The sequence below is a fragment of the Pan troglodytes genome, chromosome 17 (genome assembly GCF_028858775.2).
Source record: "Pan troglodytes isolate AG18354 chromosome 17, NHGRI_mPanTro3-v2.0_pri, whole genome shotgun sequence".
In the NCBI taxonomy this organism is placed as follows: Eukaryota; Metazoa; Chordata; class Mammalia; order Primates; family Hominidae; genus Pan; species Pan troglodytes.
The window spans coordinates 79,729,352-79,745,170 of record NC_072415.2 but is presented as its reverse complement, the minus strand read 5'-3'; the positions used below and the strand labels follow the sequence as shown (position 1 = coordinate 79,745,170).

The following is a 15,819-nucleotide window of genomic DNA, read 5'->3' as shown; positions in this document are numbered from 1 at the left end:
AACCTTAACAACAACATTCAATTCATATATATATATATATGTATATATATGTAAAACTAACTGATATGGTTTGACTCTGTCCCCACCCAAATCTCATCTTGAATTGTAGCTCCCAAAATTCCCACATGTTGTTGGAGTGACCCAGTGGGAGATAACTGAATCATGGGGGCAGTTCCTCCCATGCTGTTCTGATGGTAGTTAATAAGTCTCATGAGATCTGATGTTTTGATAAGGGGAAACCCCTTTCACTTGGCTTCATTCTCTTCTCTCGTCTGCTGCCATGTGAGATGTGTCTTTCTCCTTCTGCCATGACTGTGAGGCCTCCTTAGCCACGTGGGACTGTGAGTCCATTAAACCTCTTCCTTTGGTGAACTGCCCAGTCTTGGGTATGTCTTTATCAGCAGTGTGAAAATGGATTAATATACTACCTTTTTAAAGCCAGTAAAAAAAATAAGGTGCATCATAGATTTTAGGTCAGTGAATCTCTAAAACATGTCAACTCATTTTCATAGTCATAATTTTTAAAATAGTAAACATATCTTAAAAATATTCATTTTCTTATTAGAATTTGTATTTCCCAATGGCTATCGGAATGTGATTACACTATTGCACTCTCAATATCTAGGTAGACAGAAATAGTTGAACAAGCTCATAACTACTAAGTAAACACAGGATCTAATGCTTTTCAGAGAAATCAGTGTGGTAGAGACTTTAATATTACCATAGTGCAAAAGGGCCCCAGACTGGTAAAATTACTCCAGCTCAGGTTTTTTGCTTTTTTTTTCCCTCCTTAAAATTTTAAGAGACATGGGACCTACCCTAGCTGGCTAGATAGATATTATTAGAATGTGACATTGAGTAAATATTTAGCAGTTTTTAAGAAGAAAGTTATAAACTTAAAAATATTATATCAAATGCAATAAAACCTCACTATAATTGCCTTATAAGGCCATGAATTCATTTTAAGAATGTGATAAATCATGTACCCTGGGTGAAGACGGAAGCATTAAACATCTCCTCATATAAAATCCCCAAACCTAAGTCTTATCTTGGATGTGTGACAATACTACAATGGGGTCATAGCATAAAGACAATGATTTGGTTGGTTGTAGTTTATGTCTAAATCTGTGTTTATTAATAATGATTGTGAATCAAGCATTCATTTCAGACCCTTATGGATTCCAACCATATGCTGTGATCAAGAAAGCAGTATATTTGCCTAAAAGCAATATTTAAATTTATTTAAAACTTTAAAAAAAGATTGTTTGCTTATTTAAAAACACTCACAAAAACAATGCAAGCAAGGACATGCTGCCTTTAATTTTATGGAGGTCCTTTTGCATACAGGCACACCAAAAATATAGTATTGTAATAATCTTGCAAAACATATTACATTATTAAAATAATTACAAAACCAGTTTGAGTTTGATGGTAGTGTAAGAAACTGAAATTATTTTGAATGGGGTAATTAGCCTGCCAAAAAACTAACAGAATTGTATTCATGTTATTAAGAATCTGAAGAAATTATGTATTTGGTAACTTTTACCCTGAATGAAAACAGTGCTCACCGGGGGCAATGATGGACAGCACTCTCTTTCAGGACTCTGTTATACAGACAACTCCTGCACTTGGCTGCTGCACTAGATCTTACCTTCCTGACTCAAACGTGAACCACGTTGAGTCCCGACCGTATCTCCTCAGTGAGCTGAGAGGCCACATCACCAGTTTGACCTTGGCATTGTGGATATCCCAGAGATAGATATTTTCATGAGTGATCTGCATTGTGCATTCACCATAAATATCCAGGTTTGGCGTAGGCATAAGATACACGTTGAATCGCTCTGTGAAGAAACGAAGAATGGAGAAGGTTAAGTGAAAAGAGGTGTGACTGTCTATGGCCATACGATATTAATTTGTTTATCTACAGACTGCAGGAAACATGACCACATCCTCCCTAGGTGATAGGGATAAACATTGTAGAACATGGCATATTTCCAAATTTGTATGAGAAAAGGAGTTCATTAAAGTGTTCTGAATCATTAATTCATCCACTCACTCAACGACTTTTCATTGCATGTATTGTCTATGGTGAGCATTAAGTAGTTAAATTGTACAATGGAAAAATAAGGGCAAAAGTTAAGGGAGTCTCTGCCCAAATTGTGCTTATGGTCTGTTCCTTCACACAATCTAAGTGGATATCACAGATACGATTCCAGCGAGGGATGTCTTACTTGCTCTCCTTAGGCAAGATCTTATTTGATTTTTACCTTTGTTGATGTGAAGTATTTAATGCACCCTCAGACTGACTCACTAACTACTTAAGCACTGCAAAAATAATTTAGTTTGTATCTCAAAACAAATTGTAGTCATGGTCAAATTTAGCATATGATAATTGCAGATATTCATTACAGCCTTCCGCAGAACTTAAGACATTGCTTTGGTAAGCAAAATAAAAATACTTAACTTTTTTCATTCCTGGATATCCTATGGCTGAAAATATGATTATTAGGCAATGATTCCAAACCTTACTTTGTAACTATCTGTGTTTCTTAAAGGCTATTGCAAAGTTATGCTGCCTTTGATTCCCATTTAGATGCATTAAATAGATTTTTTTTTTTGAAAAATAAGATTAGTTTGCAAGTTCCAGGAAGTAAAAAGAACTTGGTATGCCTTACAACATACTCTATAAAGTATCCCTAGTTCCTAGCACCATATCCTTGGTTTACATTAAGTGTCCAATAAATATTTGATAACTGTATGAATAAAATACATCTATGCCATGATGAATTATGAGATGCAAGAATTGAAGAATTACAAAAAAAGTCATAAGAAAAAGTTTAAGAATTACCGGCAGATATACCTCTGTGGGTTAGGATTTAATTGTGAATAGTGCTTTAAAGTCAGTGCTGTTGAATTAATTATTTTGAGAGAAGAAATAGCGCAGCTGCAGATGGAAAATGATTGATATGTTTAGGAATGTACTATTATACATCATAACAGCATAATCTTAAATGCTACACGTTTGCTGGTACTGAGCTGAAATTGTATAATAGAAAGATTCTTCTCTCTGGCAGATATTTTACTTAGTAAGGATTCTCTGATGCCAAAAAAAAATATTTGAATTACAAATTAACATAACCATGATAGCTTAACATTTACTAGCCATAAAAGCAATATTTATACTCATGTGTCTTGATATTTTGGACAATAGCTTATCTAATAATTCAGTCTTTTAGATTACTGACCCATGAAACTAATATGTGTATGGATTTCACATTCATTTCCTAAGAAATGACAAATTGCAATCAATGCTATGGCTGAAAGCTGAAGAAAGAACATTGCCTCATTAATTATCTGCAGTGAAAAGCCCAAACATATACATATTCCCAATAGCTTAAAATTCTTATGTGCAACCAACTGAAGTATTAACATTTAGCATTAAACACATCAGTCACATTCCCATCATAATTCACACTCCAATGGGATTAGTAGTAAATCAAAGGGGGTGTGATCTCATATAAAACAATAAATGAAACTTGGACCCAAAGGGTTTACACAGGAATATAGACAATGCCCGAACATCAATCTTCTCTTCTTTGGCCAAGAAGCTTTTGATAAAGTTCAGCTCTTATATTTGGAATTAATCATATGTCAGTGGCACCTGTTGTGCATAGAGAAAATATTGTTATAGAAATGGAAAGTAAAACATTTCTTTACATTCTTTCCTTTCCATCAATTTCAGAGTCAGAATTAGCAACCGAAAACATAATTGCCAAAATGCCACTAAATAACATTTCTTCCAAAATATTGAAGTAAACATCATTAACCAGTATTATTGTTGCTTATGGCTGTATTGGCCCTTGATGTTCATGCCCATAGTTTGATAGTTAAAAACATAGAATGTTTAAAAAAAAGATCTTGACATTGAGTGTCCTTCCAATGGATGGTACATGAAACATGACCTGTAACAGTGGACCCAGAAGGACCATCACATTTTCACTGAAATGTTTGTGTGCTCAAATGTTAGCAGATAGAGCTTAGGAAAAATAAGCAAGGAGAGAGTACAAGCATCACACTGGACACTGGAGAAAGCTGAAAAAAATCAAGTAAGTAAATTTAATAAGATTCACATGATATAGGGCTCTATGTATCTCTATCTCTGTCACCGTCTCTGTCTCTATCGCTATGTATATCATCAAGGCCCATGTAAAAAAAAATTAATTGGACAACTTGCCCTAAGGGAGTTTTTCCAGGGCCATCTCTAGTCAATACAAGCAGGTGAAATTTACCCGTGGTGCCCCTACCCTCTTGCCTGTCTTCTGTTTTCCCTGTCCTCACATACTTTTTTACCCAGCAACTCAAGTCAACCCTTCTTGTTGTGGTTTAGAACTCTCCAGTCTTCCTTTGGATGCTATTTCTTGCAACTTTAGAAAGACATTATACTAAGATTATATTTATATTTTCAATTTTCAAATATTCAAAATCTATTCTCTCCTAACAGCTAATTTCTAAGAATTTTAGATTCAATTAAAAAGTGAACAAATTTAATCCAGCAGAAAACTAGGCACAAAAAGATGAAGGCAGCACATTATGTTACCTAACTATACTTAACCGAATTCCGTTATAATGACGAAGGAAGCTTTCTGCCTTTTCAATGACTGTATCAGTGTATTCTCTTAGTAGCATAATACACTTTGTTTTACTGAAAAATTTGTTAAGGCTTTGCTAGAAAGACCATTTCAAAATGGAGTGGTTAAAATTGGCTCCATTAAAATGATTTTAAAAAAATGTTTATCTTTGTGAAACAATTCTATCAAGCAGGCATTTTAAATCACTCTCTAATTATGCTGCTTTTTAAATTTAAGAACCCGTGTTCGGTTTTTATTTCCTATACCACTGGTTTTTCAGACTTCAGTGTGCTAAAATTACCTGGAGGCTTTGTTGAAACACAGAATGCTGGGCCCCCTCCAATCTTATCATTTCTGGTACAATAGGGCTGGGCTGGAGCCAGATAATTTACATTTTCTGTTTATTCCTAAGAGATGTTGACACTGCTGCTCTGCGGACCACACTTTGAGAACTGTTGATTTGTGAAACTCACTTTAAAATATTGCCAGGGAAGTAGCAGTATTAGAGAAACCATGAGGAATGACTTTGGAAAATGATGCCATGTACCAGCAGAACAAAAGAACACTTGCTTTTTTCAAAAGTGTTATCTAATATCTGCCCAAATAAATTAATCCCATCTCAACTGATTCATGTCTGATTTTGTAAGAAAGAGTTCTTAGGCTAATTGGAACAAAACAAGAGACAGGAGCATAGAAAGAAAGATACATGGAAGATGGTTTACAATTTATCAAGATACGTGTATTCCAACTATTTTCCTTATCAGATGATTGACAACAACAAGAAAACATTATTAAAGAAAACTAAACCCATTCCCAAATACCCAAAAGTACTGAAAAGGAAACTAATTGTCTAAATAATGATAATAATATCCTAAAACATAAATATTCTGCTAATCTGTGAAGGCTGCTGAACGTATGGAAAAACAAATTTTTGAAAAGGTTATGTAGAAACAAATACCAAATCAAAATGTATTCATTCATATAAGATTTAAAACTACAGAGTTAAAAAGTCCCAAACACATTGCCCGTGAATTTGTATGTTGGTAAAATTTAGAGTCCCATATTAGCTAATATGTGAGAAAATATAATTTTATTTTAAATGGTTGAAACAAGAACCAAGGGTGGAATATTTATTAAATATTATAAATATATAATTATACTATAATAAAGTGTATAATTATAATAATATAAATATTGCATCCAACAAAGATGCTAGTATTGAATCTGCAATTATGTTTACAAGGGCATCTTTTTCACTAGGGCTGAATGATGCGGTCCAAAGGAACAGACCATGCCCAGAGAAGGCCTGAGATACAGGGGTAAGGCTGCAACTACAAGAGTCTAGACAGGGCTACAAAACAAGGCTTAGACGAATTGAATAGATCAAGGTCTGGCAAGACAGGGTGACTGTACTCAGGGAAAAGGGGCAGCAAGGCTCCAGGTGGAATGAGAGGGGACTGAATGGGTCATCAGTGCCGAGAAGAACTGAAATCTTCCCTGTCAGCCAGTGAGTTTTTAAATAGATCAATTTTTTTTTTTTTTTTTTGACACGGAGTCTCACTCTGTCGCCCAGGCTGGAGTGCAGTGGCGCGATCTCGGCTCACTGCAAGCTCCGCCTCCCGGGTTCACGCCATTCTCCTGCCTCAGCCTCCCGAGTAGCTGGGACTGCAGGCGCCCGCCACCACGCCCGGCTAATTTTTTGTATTTTCAGTAGAGACGGGGTTTCACTGTGTTAGCCAGGATGGTCTTGATCTCCTGACCTCCTGATCCGCCCTCCTCGGCCTCCTAAATTGCTGGGATTACAGGCGTGAACCACCGCGCCCGGCCTAAATAGATCTATTTTATGCAGGAACAAATCCAAGTATAGCTGTGAGTCTGAGACTGGCAGGTGGAGGTAAGTGGATCTCGCGGTTGCCTGGAGAAGCAAAGGATCAGAGATGGGGATTTCTGACAAGAAGTAACACACAGAAAACAAACGGGTGAGAAGTCCTTCAAACAACCCCTTGATAATTTCCCTTTTGTAAGAATACAGATGGAAAACTATGTTTAATGGAGAACCGTACAGGAAAACAGACATCTGTTCAGCTAAATTTCCCTTATACTATGTAGAAATATATATATAAAAAGAGGCTTTTGGAATTTATGTATTAAATAAGTGTGCATCTAGCACATGGTGAACATTCAGTGCATTGTGACTGCATACACATAAAATGCATTTTTGTATGTCAGAAGAAATTTGAAAAATGTCTACTGGAAGCCAATAGATTCTTTTTTTTTTTTTTTCTTCAAAGAAGACTTTTTTCCACTGTATTCTATTTCTTCCTCTGCTTCAGAAGTCATGGGTTTGAAGGATGGGTCAAAAGAAAACAATGGAACATGGAACAAAGTATTATACCTAAATATTCAGAAACCAAGAGATGTATAAATATTAACTCATTAGGTTTTCCACAGAGAGGAGTTAAATCTAACAATATCTTCAGCTAAGTAAGTACATGTGAACTCCTTATACTTTTAGCTTGTCTTCCTCTTAAAAGCCAAAAATGGCTCAAAAGAAGAAACTGTACAAAAGGAAAGGCATTCTTGATTTAGATCGTTGGTGACATAATGATTTAGGCTGTAAACAATTCCTTGTGTAAAATTGAACCTTTATCCCTCATGAGGCTTAAATATTTGTTAAAATTTATTAATTAAAATATCTAGGCATTATTAAGTTAACATAAATAAAATTAATACTTACATAAATGTATACAGTAGCTGTAAACTGGTTATATAATGATTTAAAATAGCTGTAAGTATTGGATAATTTGTTTACATATTTTTTCATTCTGCTGTAGTTTATATCCATCTATTGTTTTTCCCATAAGTGTACATAACTAGAGTCACAGGCAAAACTTGGATGGCCTGGGCCTATCTGAGCATAAATGGCAAATGTCAACTCTAAATAGGATAATTTCACTTCATTGTTTTTATTAACGAGTGATTCCATAAAGTTAAGACTCACTTCTATATACAATCAACTGGTCAAAATAACTTTAAAGATTTAACTGAGATTCTCTGATGGCAGGAGGCTTCAAATTTGTTTCAAAATAACACGTGATAAAAAACCCAGTATTTATGGAAGACATTGTTTAGGTTAAATCTGTTACTGTAGCTAATTCATTAAAAGACCCAGATTTAGTAGGATGCAATTTAGGAAAATGGTTTTTCTTCCAACCCTGCTCTCACACAACTATGAAATTTCCACTTCTTGCCCCTGGCGGTATCTCAGGCAGAGATTAGTGTTTAATTCACTATTGCCCATCAGGATATTGTCAACTTTATGTCTCAGATGAGATGATTGGTGTAATTGATAATTTTAGAGTCTCAAATAAATGGAAGTTTCTCCTCTTCTTTCAGGTCAAGTCCATTACTGAGAGTCCAGCAATGAGAATGAGAAAGATAGAATATGCTCTTTCCTGCTTGTTCCATCACCGTCTTTCCACGGTGACTCCCCACCCCCCCACTTTCTTTTGCTTTTGACTTTTCCAGGGTAAGAATAATGAAAAGAAAAGGGGGTAAATTCCTTCTAAATAGTTACTATTGAAAATTCTTCTTTACTTTTGAATTCTTAATGACAAGATGTATTCAAATGCTACTGCTCTCTTTGAGGCATATGGTATGTTCCTAAGAACCATCCCAACACCTCAGAAAAACCATCCCAACACCTCAGATATCTCCCCTGCTCTCTGAAGGGAAGGTGCCTTGATTAGACATGGAGCCTATTACCCTTAGCTTCTATTTTCTGCATTCCACCTTTATCATCTTTCAGCTGAAGCTCCTTCTCACAGGCAAGAGTTGTCCTGGTGTGGGTGTTTTCAAGATGAATCAAGCTCAGCTAACTATAAGGTGTGCACTTGTCCCACTGAATGTGGCAGTGTATCTTGTCCAGTTGCTGACCCATTCTCCTTGTTTGGCTATCACAAACAGCCTCAGACCCATCTTGCATCCTGACCTCAGGTTCACCATGGTGAAAACTGAAACCACCACTTCCCCAAACTCAGGTTCTTCCCCAGACTCTCTTGAACACTGCCCAGGTACCAGCTTGGGTAGCACTACTTGATTCTACAGTTCTACCGGCATGGGTGAGGTGAGAAGCCAGTCTGTCCTCCTGACAAACAACCAAATTCTACAAGTAGTTCTCTTGCCCTTCCTCTTTCATGGGGCTTGAGAGGGGTGAATATTCCCTCCTTTCTGCCCTTCTCCTATAAAACACTTTCAATGAATTATCTTTATGTCTCTCTTAACACTTCTTGGTTCTTTTCACCCACTATCCACAGCTCTGTGGCCACAATACAGAGACAACAAGAAAGTCCAATTCTATATTATTATTATTATTATTTATTTATTTATTTATTTATTTTGAGACAGAGTTTCGCTCTTGTTGCCCGGGCTGGAGTGCAATGGTACGATCTTGGCTCACTGCAACCTCCGCCTCCTGAGGCAGTGATTCTCCTCCCTCAGACTCCAGAGTAGCTGGGATTACAGTCACCTGTCACTACACCCAGCTAATTTTTGAATTTTTAGTGGAGACAGGGTGAGTTTCTCCATGTTGGACAGGCTGGTCTTGAACTCCTGGCCTCAGGTGATCTTCCTGTCTCGGCCTCCCAAAGTGCTGGGATTACAGGTGTGAGCCACCATGCCCAGCCCAATTCTATATTCTTTAACACTTTTTACATACCAATTAAAACATGAAATTTTAGTAAGAATCCAAAACTACTAAATGGTATTTACGCAAAAGACCACAGAGACATTAGTCTAATATTAAGTGTCGATGAGTAAGTCCTCAAGAATCTGGTATTAGAAAAACTGGACTAATGCTTGGGATTTATTATTGAGTTTCATATGAATTTGGAATCTAGATTCATCCCATTGTTTAAACAGTCTGCTTTATTTTTTTCTTAATAGTTACTTGAAATGCTAAAGGAATTAAATACAGCCAGATATTACACAGAAGATGAGACATTTCAAGATCATTCTGTTCTTTATAATCTTATCTCCAAAATTTCTATAATAGACGATTATTGCAGTGGTCACTCTTCAATTCTAGCAGCTTTAGAAGCTGAACCACACTGAAAAAGCAGATGTTTACACATTTAGACCCATCCTTAGATCTGTATAATGCAATTAAACCACGAATAAACAAAACATGATTTATGCTTGTCAAAATTTGTAGAACTCTTCAGAAATTGTGACTCCATCTCCACCACAGAACTAAAACTCATCAAAATTTATTTTATTATTATGTGGAAATAGCAATAGATTTAGTTGCTAGGTGCCATCTGCTCAGTGTCGAAGATCACTGTGAATTGGAATGCTTACATTTCTTGAACAATCAGCAGTACTTTAAAAAAAAAAAATCCCACAGTATCTTTTTAAAATTCCCCAGAAATTTCTTTTTTGCTTTACAAAAATTGACTATTGCATGGATTTTATCTGTATTTCCAAGTAAAGCATGTTCATGGCAGCAAATATGGAAAATTATTTTTAAAAATTAAAAATTTAACTGTTAAACCTTAGAGATTTCTGTTATACTGTAACTTAATATACAAAAATATTCACACAATTATTATACTGAAAATATTTAACCTTGTATATTGCACTTATAAGCATTTTCAGACACTATTAAATATTTTAACGTGATAAAATTTTTAAGAAATGCATAATATTACACTATATAGCTGTGCTATAATTTAAATTATCTGTTTAACAAATATTAAAAGTAAGCCAATTTTAATCTAATGTAAATTAAGATGCAGTAAAATAACCAATTTTTAGCTCAATTTGCTGAATAATTCAGTCCTTTTATATTGGTTCATAGAGTTTACTGTACTATATTCTTCTATATAAATTTTAGATAATTTTTAATATCTTTGATTATAAACTTACATTGAGTACTAAAATCTGAATCACTGGAGCAAATACTATAAACTCTTATAAGAATCACACATTGCCAAATTGCTTTCCAGAAATCCCTTACCAATAAATATTCAAAATACATATAGAGTGAGTCATTATAAGTGTCTTTTGCCAGATTTATCAAACATTACATCTACTGTTTGTTTTCCTGATTGTGAGAATTCTGTATATTGGAAACTTTTCTTTAGATGTTTATGACAAATACTTCATCTCAGATTTTCATTGGTTTTGTTTACATTATTTAGAAAACAATTTTCTTTAACTTTTGTAATAAGTCCTTCATTCTTGAAAGAGTGAACTATATTGTGAAATATAATGGAATGTTCATATCTTACGTATAATGTTCTGTTAGTTTTGACAAAGGCACAGCAAGACATGTAATGCTTCTGTCCCTACAGAAAGTTATCTTACACCACTTTTCAGTTGTCCAGGCCCTCAGAACCACCACTGATCTGATTTCTAACACTCTTAGGTTAGTTTTGCTTATTCTCTACAAGGTTCTTGTGGACTGATACCCGCACATCATGACTTGATTCCATCTGTCACTTCCCTTTTTATTTTTAATTTTTTGATGGTACTTTCTTGATGAGCAATAGTTTGAGTTTTGATGAAGTTCAACATTTCTTTTTATAGTTTGTGTTTCCAGCGTTTTACATAAGAAATCTTTATATATCTCTAAGTTGCATCCATCTTAAATTGATGTTTAACTGTGGTGTGCATAGGGATTCAGGTTCATCATTTCACACAGATATCCAGTCATTCTAGAACAACTTATTTTCAGATGTTTTACTATTCTCATTAAGATGGCTAATAAGCTTATGAAAAAGAGTATTGTCCTTGCTTTGGGAGGTTGAGGTGGGTGGATCATTTGAGGTCAAGAGTTCGAGACCAGCCTGGCCAACATGGCGAAACCCCATCTCTACTAAAAATACAAAAATAGCCGGGTGTGATGGGGGGGTGCCTGTAATCCCAGCTGCTCGGGAGACTGAGGCAGGAGAATCACTTGAACCCAGGAGGCGGAGGTTGCAGTGAGCCAAGATTGCACCACTGCACTCCAGCCTGGGCAATAGAGCGAGACTCTGACTCAAACAGCAGCAACAACCACCACCACCACCACCACAACCTATTTGTCTACATATGTGTGTGTCTATTTCTTCTGTCTGTTCTGTTCCCTGGATCTCTGTAGCCTTTGTCCTAATTGTTATCACTTATAGTAAGTGCTATAATTAGGAAAGACACCGGTTTCAACTTGGCTTTTCCTTTTCAAGATTATTTGGCTCGTGTTGGTCTTTTGCCTTCTAAATTCATCTAAAATTGACTTGTCAAGTTCTAGAAAGAAACATGTCTGGTTTACTGGGATTATGTTGGATTTACAGATCAATCTCTGAAGACTGATATCTTAATGATATTGAGTGTTCCAATCATAAAAGTGGTTTATCATTTCATTTACCTAGATCTTTTAAAACTTCTCTCAGAAATATTTAGTTTCCAGTGTGGGGGCTTGGTGTATCCTTTGCTAGTTTATCCCTCAGTATGTGATGGTTTTTCATGGGTTTATAAAAGGTATTTTAATATTTAATTTTATAATATTAATTGCATTATATGAAATATGAGTATATATTTAAAAATTTGAATACCAACTTGTTATCCTGCAACATCATTGAATTCACTTGTTAGCTATAGTTACTTTCTGGTAGAATTTTAGGGTTTTCCGAGTACACAATCTAGATTATACTTCTTTATCATTTTTTATAATTTTAGTTTATTTTCTTGTCATATTACATAGATAAAGACTTTCAGTAAAAAGTTTGATTAGAAGTAATGAGAAAGATATCTTTGCCTTTTTCCCAACCTTAGGAGAAAAACATTGAGTACTTTACTCTCAAGAATGATGTTTACTGAGGGCTTTCCAATGATGTTCTTCAGTCTGTTAGTGTCTCATTTTAGTCCTAGGTTTTGTGGGTGTGTGTTTGAGAAAGAATCTAGCTTTCACCCAGGCTGCAGTGCAGTGGCGTGATTGTGGCTCACTGCAACCTCTGCCTCTTGGGCTCAAGCAATTCTCCTGCCTCAGCCTCCTGAGTAGCTGGGATTTCAGGCGCCAGCCATCACACCTGGCTAATTTTTGTGTTGTTAGTAAAGATGGGGTTTCACCATATTGGCCAGGCTGGTCTCGAACTCCTGACTTAAAATTATGCACCTGCCTCAGCCTCCCAAAATGCTGAGATCACAAGTGTGAGCCACCGTCATGCCTGGCCTCTATTCCTAGGTTTTGGAGAGTTGATTTCATAAATGAATTTTGAATTGTATCAAATGCTTTTTACAGATGAATTATAATAATCACATAATTTTTCACCCTTCATGGATTAACATAAGGAAATATTTTGATGGATTTCTGGGATTCTTTGCATTATTGGGCTATGCCAACATCGGTCAGGGTGTATTATCTTTTTTGTATAATATTGGATTCAATTTCTTAATATTTTAAAAGTAATTTTAGGCTTAGATTCATGAAAGATATTTGTCTGAAATTTCCTTTACTTGTATAAACTTGGTCTGGTTTCGAGTATCTGGGTTAAAGTGACCTCATAAAATGAGTTGTGAAATGATATCTCCTCCTCTGTTTTCTGAATACTTTTGCATAGCATTAGTATTATTTCTTATTTAAGTGTCTGATATAACTTAACAACTATTTGGAACTAAAGTTTATGTATTGGAAGTTGCATAACAACATATTATTTTTTTTAAATGATTATAGGGCTTTTTGGATTTTCTGTTTCTCCTTGAGTACGACTGTGTAATTTGAAACCACTGAATGATATGAAATTAGATTATTTTAACTCAATCTAAGAAAAACTATGTTTAAATAAAAATAATTTATTCAGATTTGTTATTAAAGCTAGTGTCTTATATTATCTTGTTTTATTATATGTGGTTCCTGTTTCCTTTTTTATATTTTAATTATCTTCATCCAGTGAACTTTGAGGTATAAATGATACATTGCTTTATTTTCCAGAGCTATAAGATACTATTTTGATGTTTCCATTATGGCAGATGGGAAATTTAGGGCATTTCTTCCTCCCCTAGATCCCCCCTCAGATTTAATATTTATTGTAGTAGCATCTGGGATTTGGGAATAATATTGTTGCTATTAAGGTCTTAATCCATGCTCGAAGAAAAATGTGGAGCTTTATAGAATATATTAAAGTGAAAAGTTACAAATTAGTTATTGAAATATCTATCTCAAGAAATTTGAAAAATAACCAGCAATTAAGCCCAAAACTGTAGAGCAACTGAATTATTAGTAATAGTGAATGAGAGCAAATATTAATAAAATTAAAAAATATATATACAAAGTTTGCCAGGGCTGTTATAACAAAGTACCACAGACTGGGTGGCTTAAAGAAAGATAATTATTTTCTCACTGTTCTGGAGGCTGGAAGTCCAAGATCAGCGTGCCAGCAGGGTTGATTTTTTTCTGAGGCCTCTCTCTTCAGCTTATACTGGGCCATTTTCTTCCTATATCTTTATATGGTTTTCCCTCTGTCTCTGCCTGTGTTCAAATTTCCTCTTCTTACAAGGACACCAGTCATATTGGATTAGGGCTCACCTCTGCCTCAATTACCTCTTTAAAGGTACTACCTACAAGTACTATCACATTCTGAGGTACCAGGGGTTAGGACTTCAACATATACATTTTGCGTGAAACAAAATTCAGCCCACAAAATACAGAAAAGAGGTTTAACACATAGGCACGTGTCTACTGATGCCGACTAAGAAAAGAAGCCACACATGACCAAAAGGAATGAATGCAAAGGTTGCCACCGTACTATAAAAAGATGTTAAAATTATAACGCAAAGATACTCTGATGAAATTTTTGCCAGTAATTTTGAAACTTTTCAAGCAATGGGCAAATTCCTAAAATCAATGGTAGATTTTTTTTTAAGCCAATTATAATTGACAGTACATTACCCCCAAATTTCAAGCTTTAATGTATATATGAGCATCACTAGAATTGTTAAAATAGAAATGTCTAGGCTCCACCTCCAGATATTTACTTTGTAGGCGTGGGTGAGCTCAGAATTCCCTTGTTTAATGTGCACCTGACGTGAATGTGATGGAGATGTTCACGCACATCCCAGAGAAACTGACTTTCCTGCCAGGCATTGTGCTGCCTGCTTTCCAAGTCATATCATATCTTACTTAGTCCTCACAACAATCCTCTGAAATAAGGACTATCATTATCCTCAATGTGCAGAGTAGGAAGCAGAGATTAAGAGAATTTCACTAATCTGACCAAGGCCCCATAGCATGTAAAAACTAGAATAGAACTTGATGACATACTAACTTTGTCAACTTTTTTCTGACAGGCTACGTATTTGACTTTCCAGCTTCATACAATATTTTGTTTTAGTACAGCAGGAAAAAAAATGGATAATCGAAACTTATGTATACCAAAAAATGAAATCCCAATATTATATATTGAATTTAGAAAGATTATATTGTTTCTTTTTGTGTTAAATTGCGTTAATTTTCTGTCAAATGAGGACTCACTTAACCCATTTTTTTGTTGTTGTTATTCAAAGTTCAATCCCTGAGCACCCTTGCCTTTTCCTCTAGGCTGAATTGAAAGCTGGCAGAAGTGATTTAGTCACAGGAGCTGGCAGAGGAAAAGGGGTCATCTTATCTCGTTTGTATGCGCCTGTATGCCAATAAAGTTCCTTGTCTCTGCTTTCCTGTGCCATGTCAGTTTCTGCTTCCAGATAATATCTGGGGTCCAGCCTGTAACTAAGGAAAAGTTGAGCACCCTCTCCATGCCACACTCAGTTTTGAGAAAATTGAGGCTCTTTACTTTCTTAAATCTCTCTGGCTTCCAATAACATTGTCTGCTACTTGTCCTATGCCTTTCGTTAAACCCAACAGGGAAAATCACATTCTAGTCTTCTTTTGAAGAAACCTCCAATTTATACGGGATGATATAAGCACGTGTCACTACCCACTTGACCTCCCATGAAAAGAGGAAAGGCAAGGAAGCGTTCTATTTCTTATTTTCCATAAAACTCTTCTTTTCAAGCCACTCTTTTCATCTTGTTGCACATACCTGGAAGCAGTAATTCTGGATTCAGTATTCTCCCCCATAAGCTTTTCTCCTTACATAGCTGTGAATGCTTTCAAAATCTGCATCTTTATTCTTACCGTACAGAGGGCATGTTCCCAGGGCAAAAGAACCAGGATCGG

The 15,819-nt window shown here is 35.5% G+C and overlaps 1 protein-coding gene across 2 annotated transcripts in view; it reads right to left on the bottom strand.

Annotated features, from left to right (window-relative positions):
- Window positions 1-15,819, bottom strand: part of DOK6 (docking protein 6) — a 441,226-nt gene that overhangs the window by 148,444 nt on the left and 276,963 nt on the right. For both annotated transcript variants that reach the window (XM_512169.8, XM_024350936.3), the window contains exon 5: window positions 1,652-1,841. In XM_512169.8, the coding sequence (XP_512169.2) occupies window positions 1,652-1,841 (190 nt within the window). The remainder of the gene's footprint in view (window positions 1-1,651; window positions 1,842-15,819) is intronic.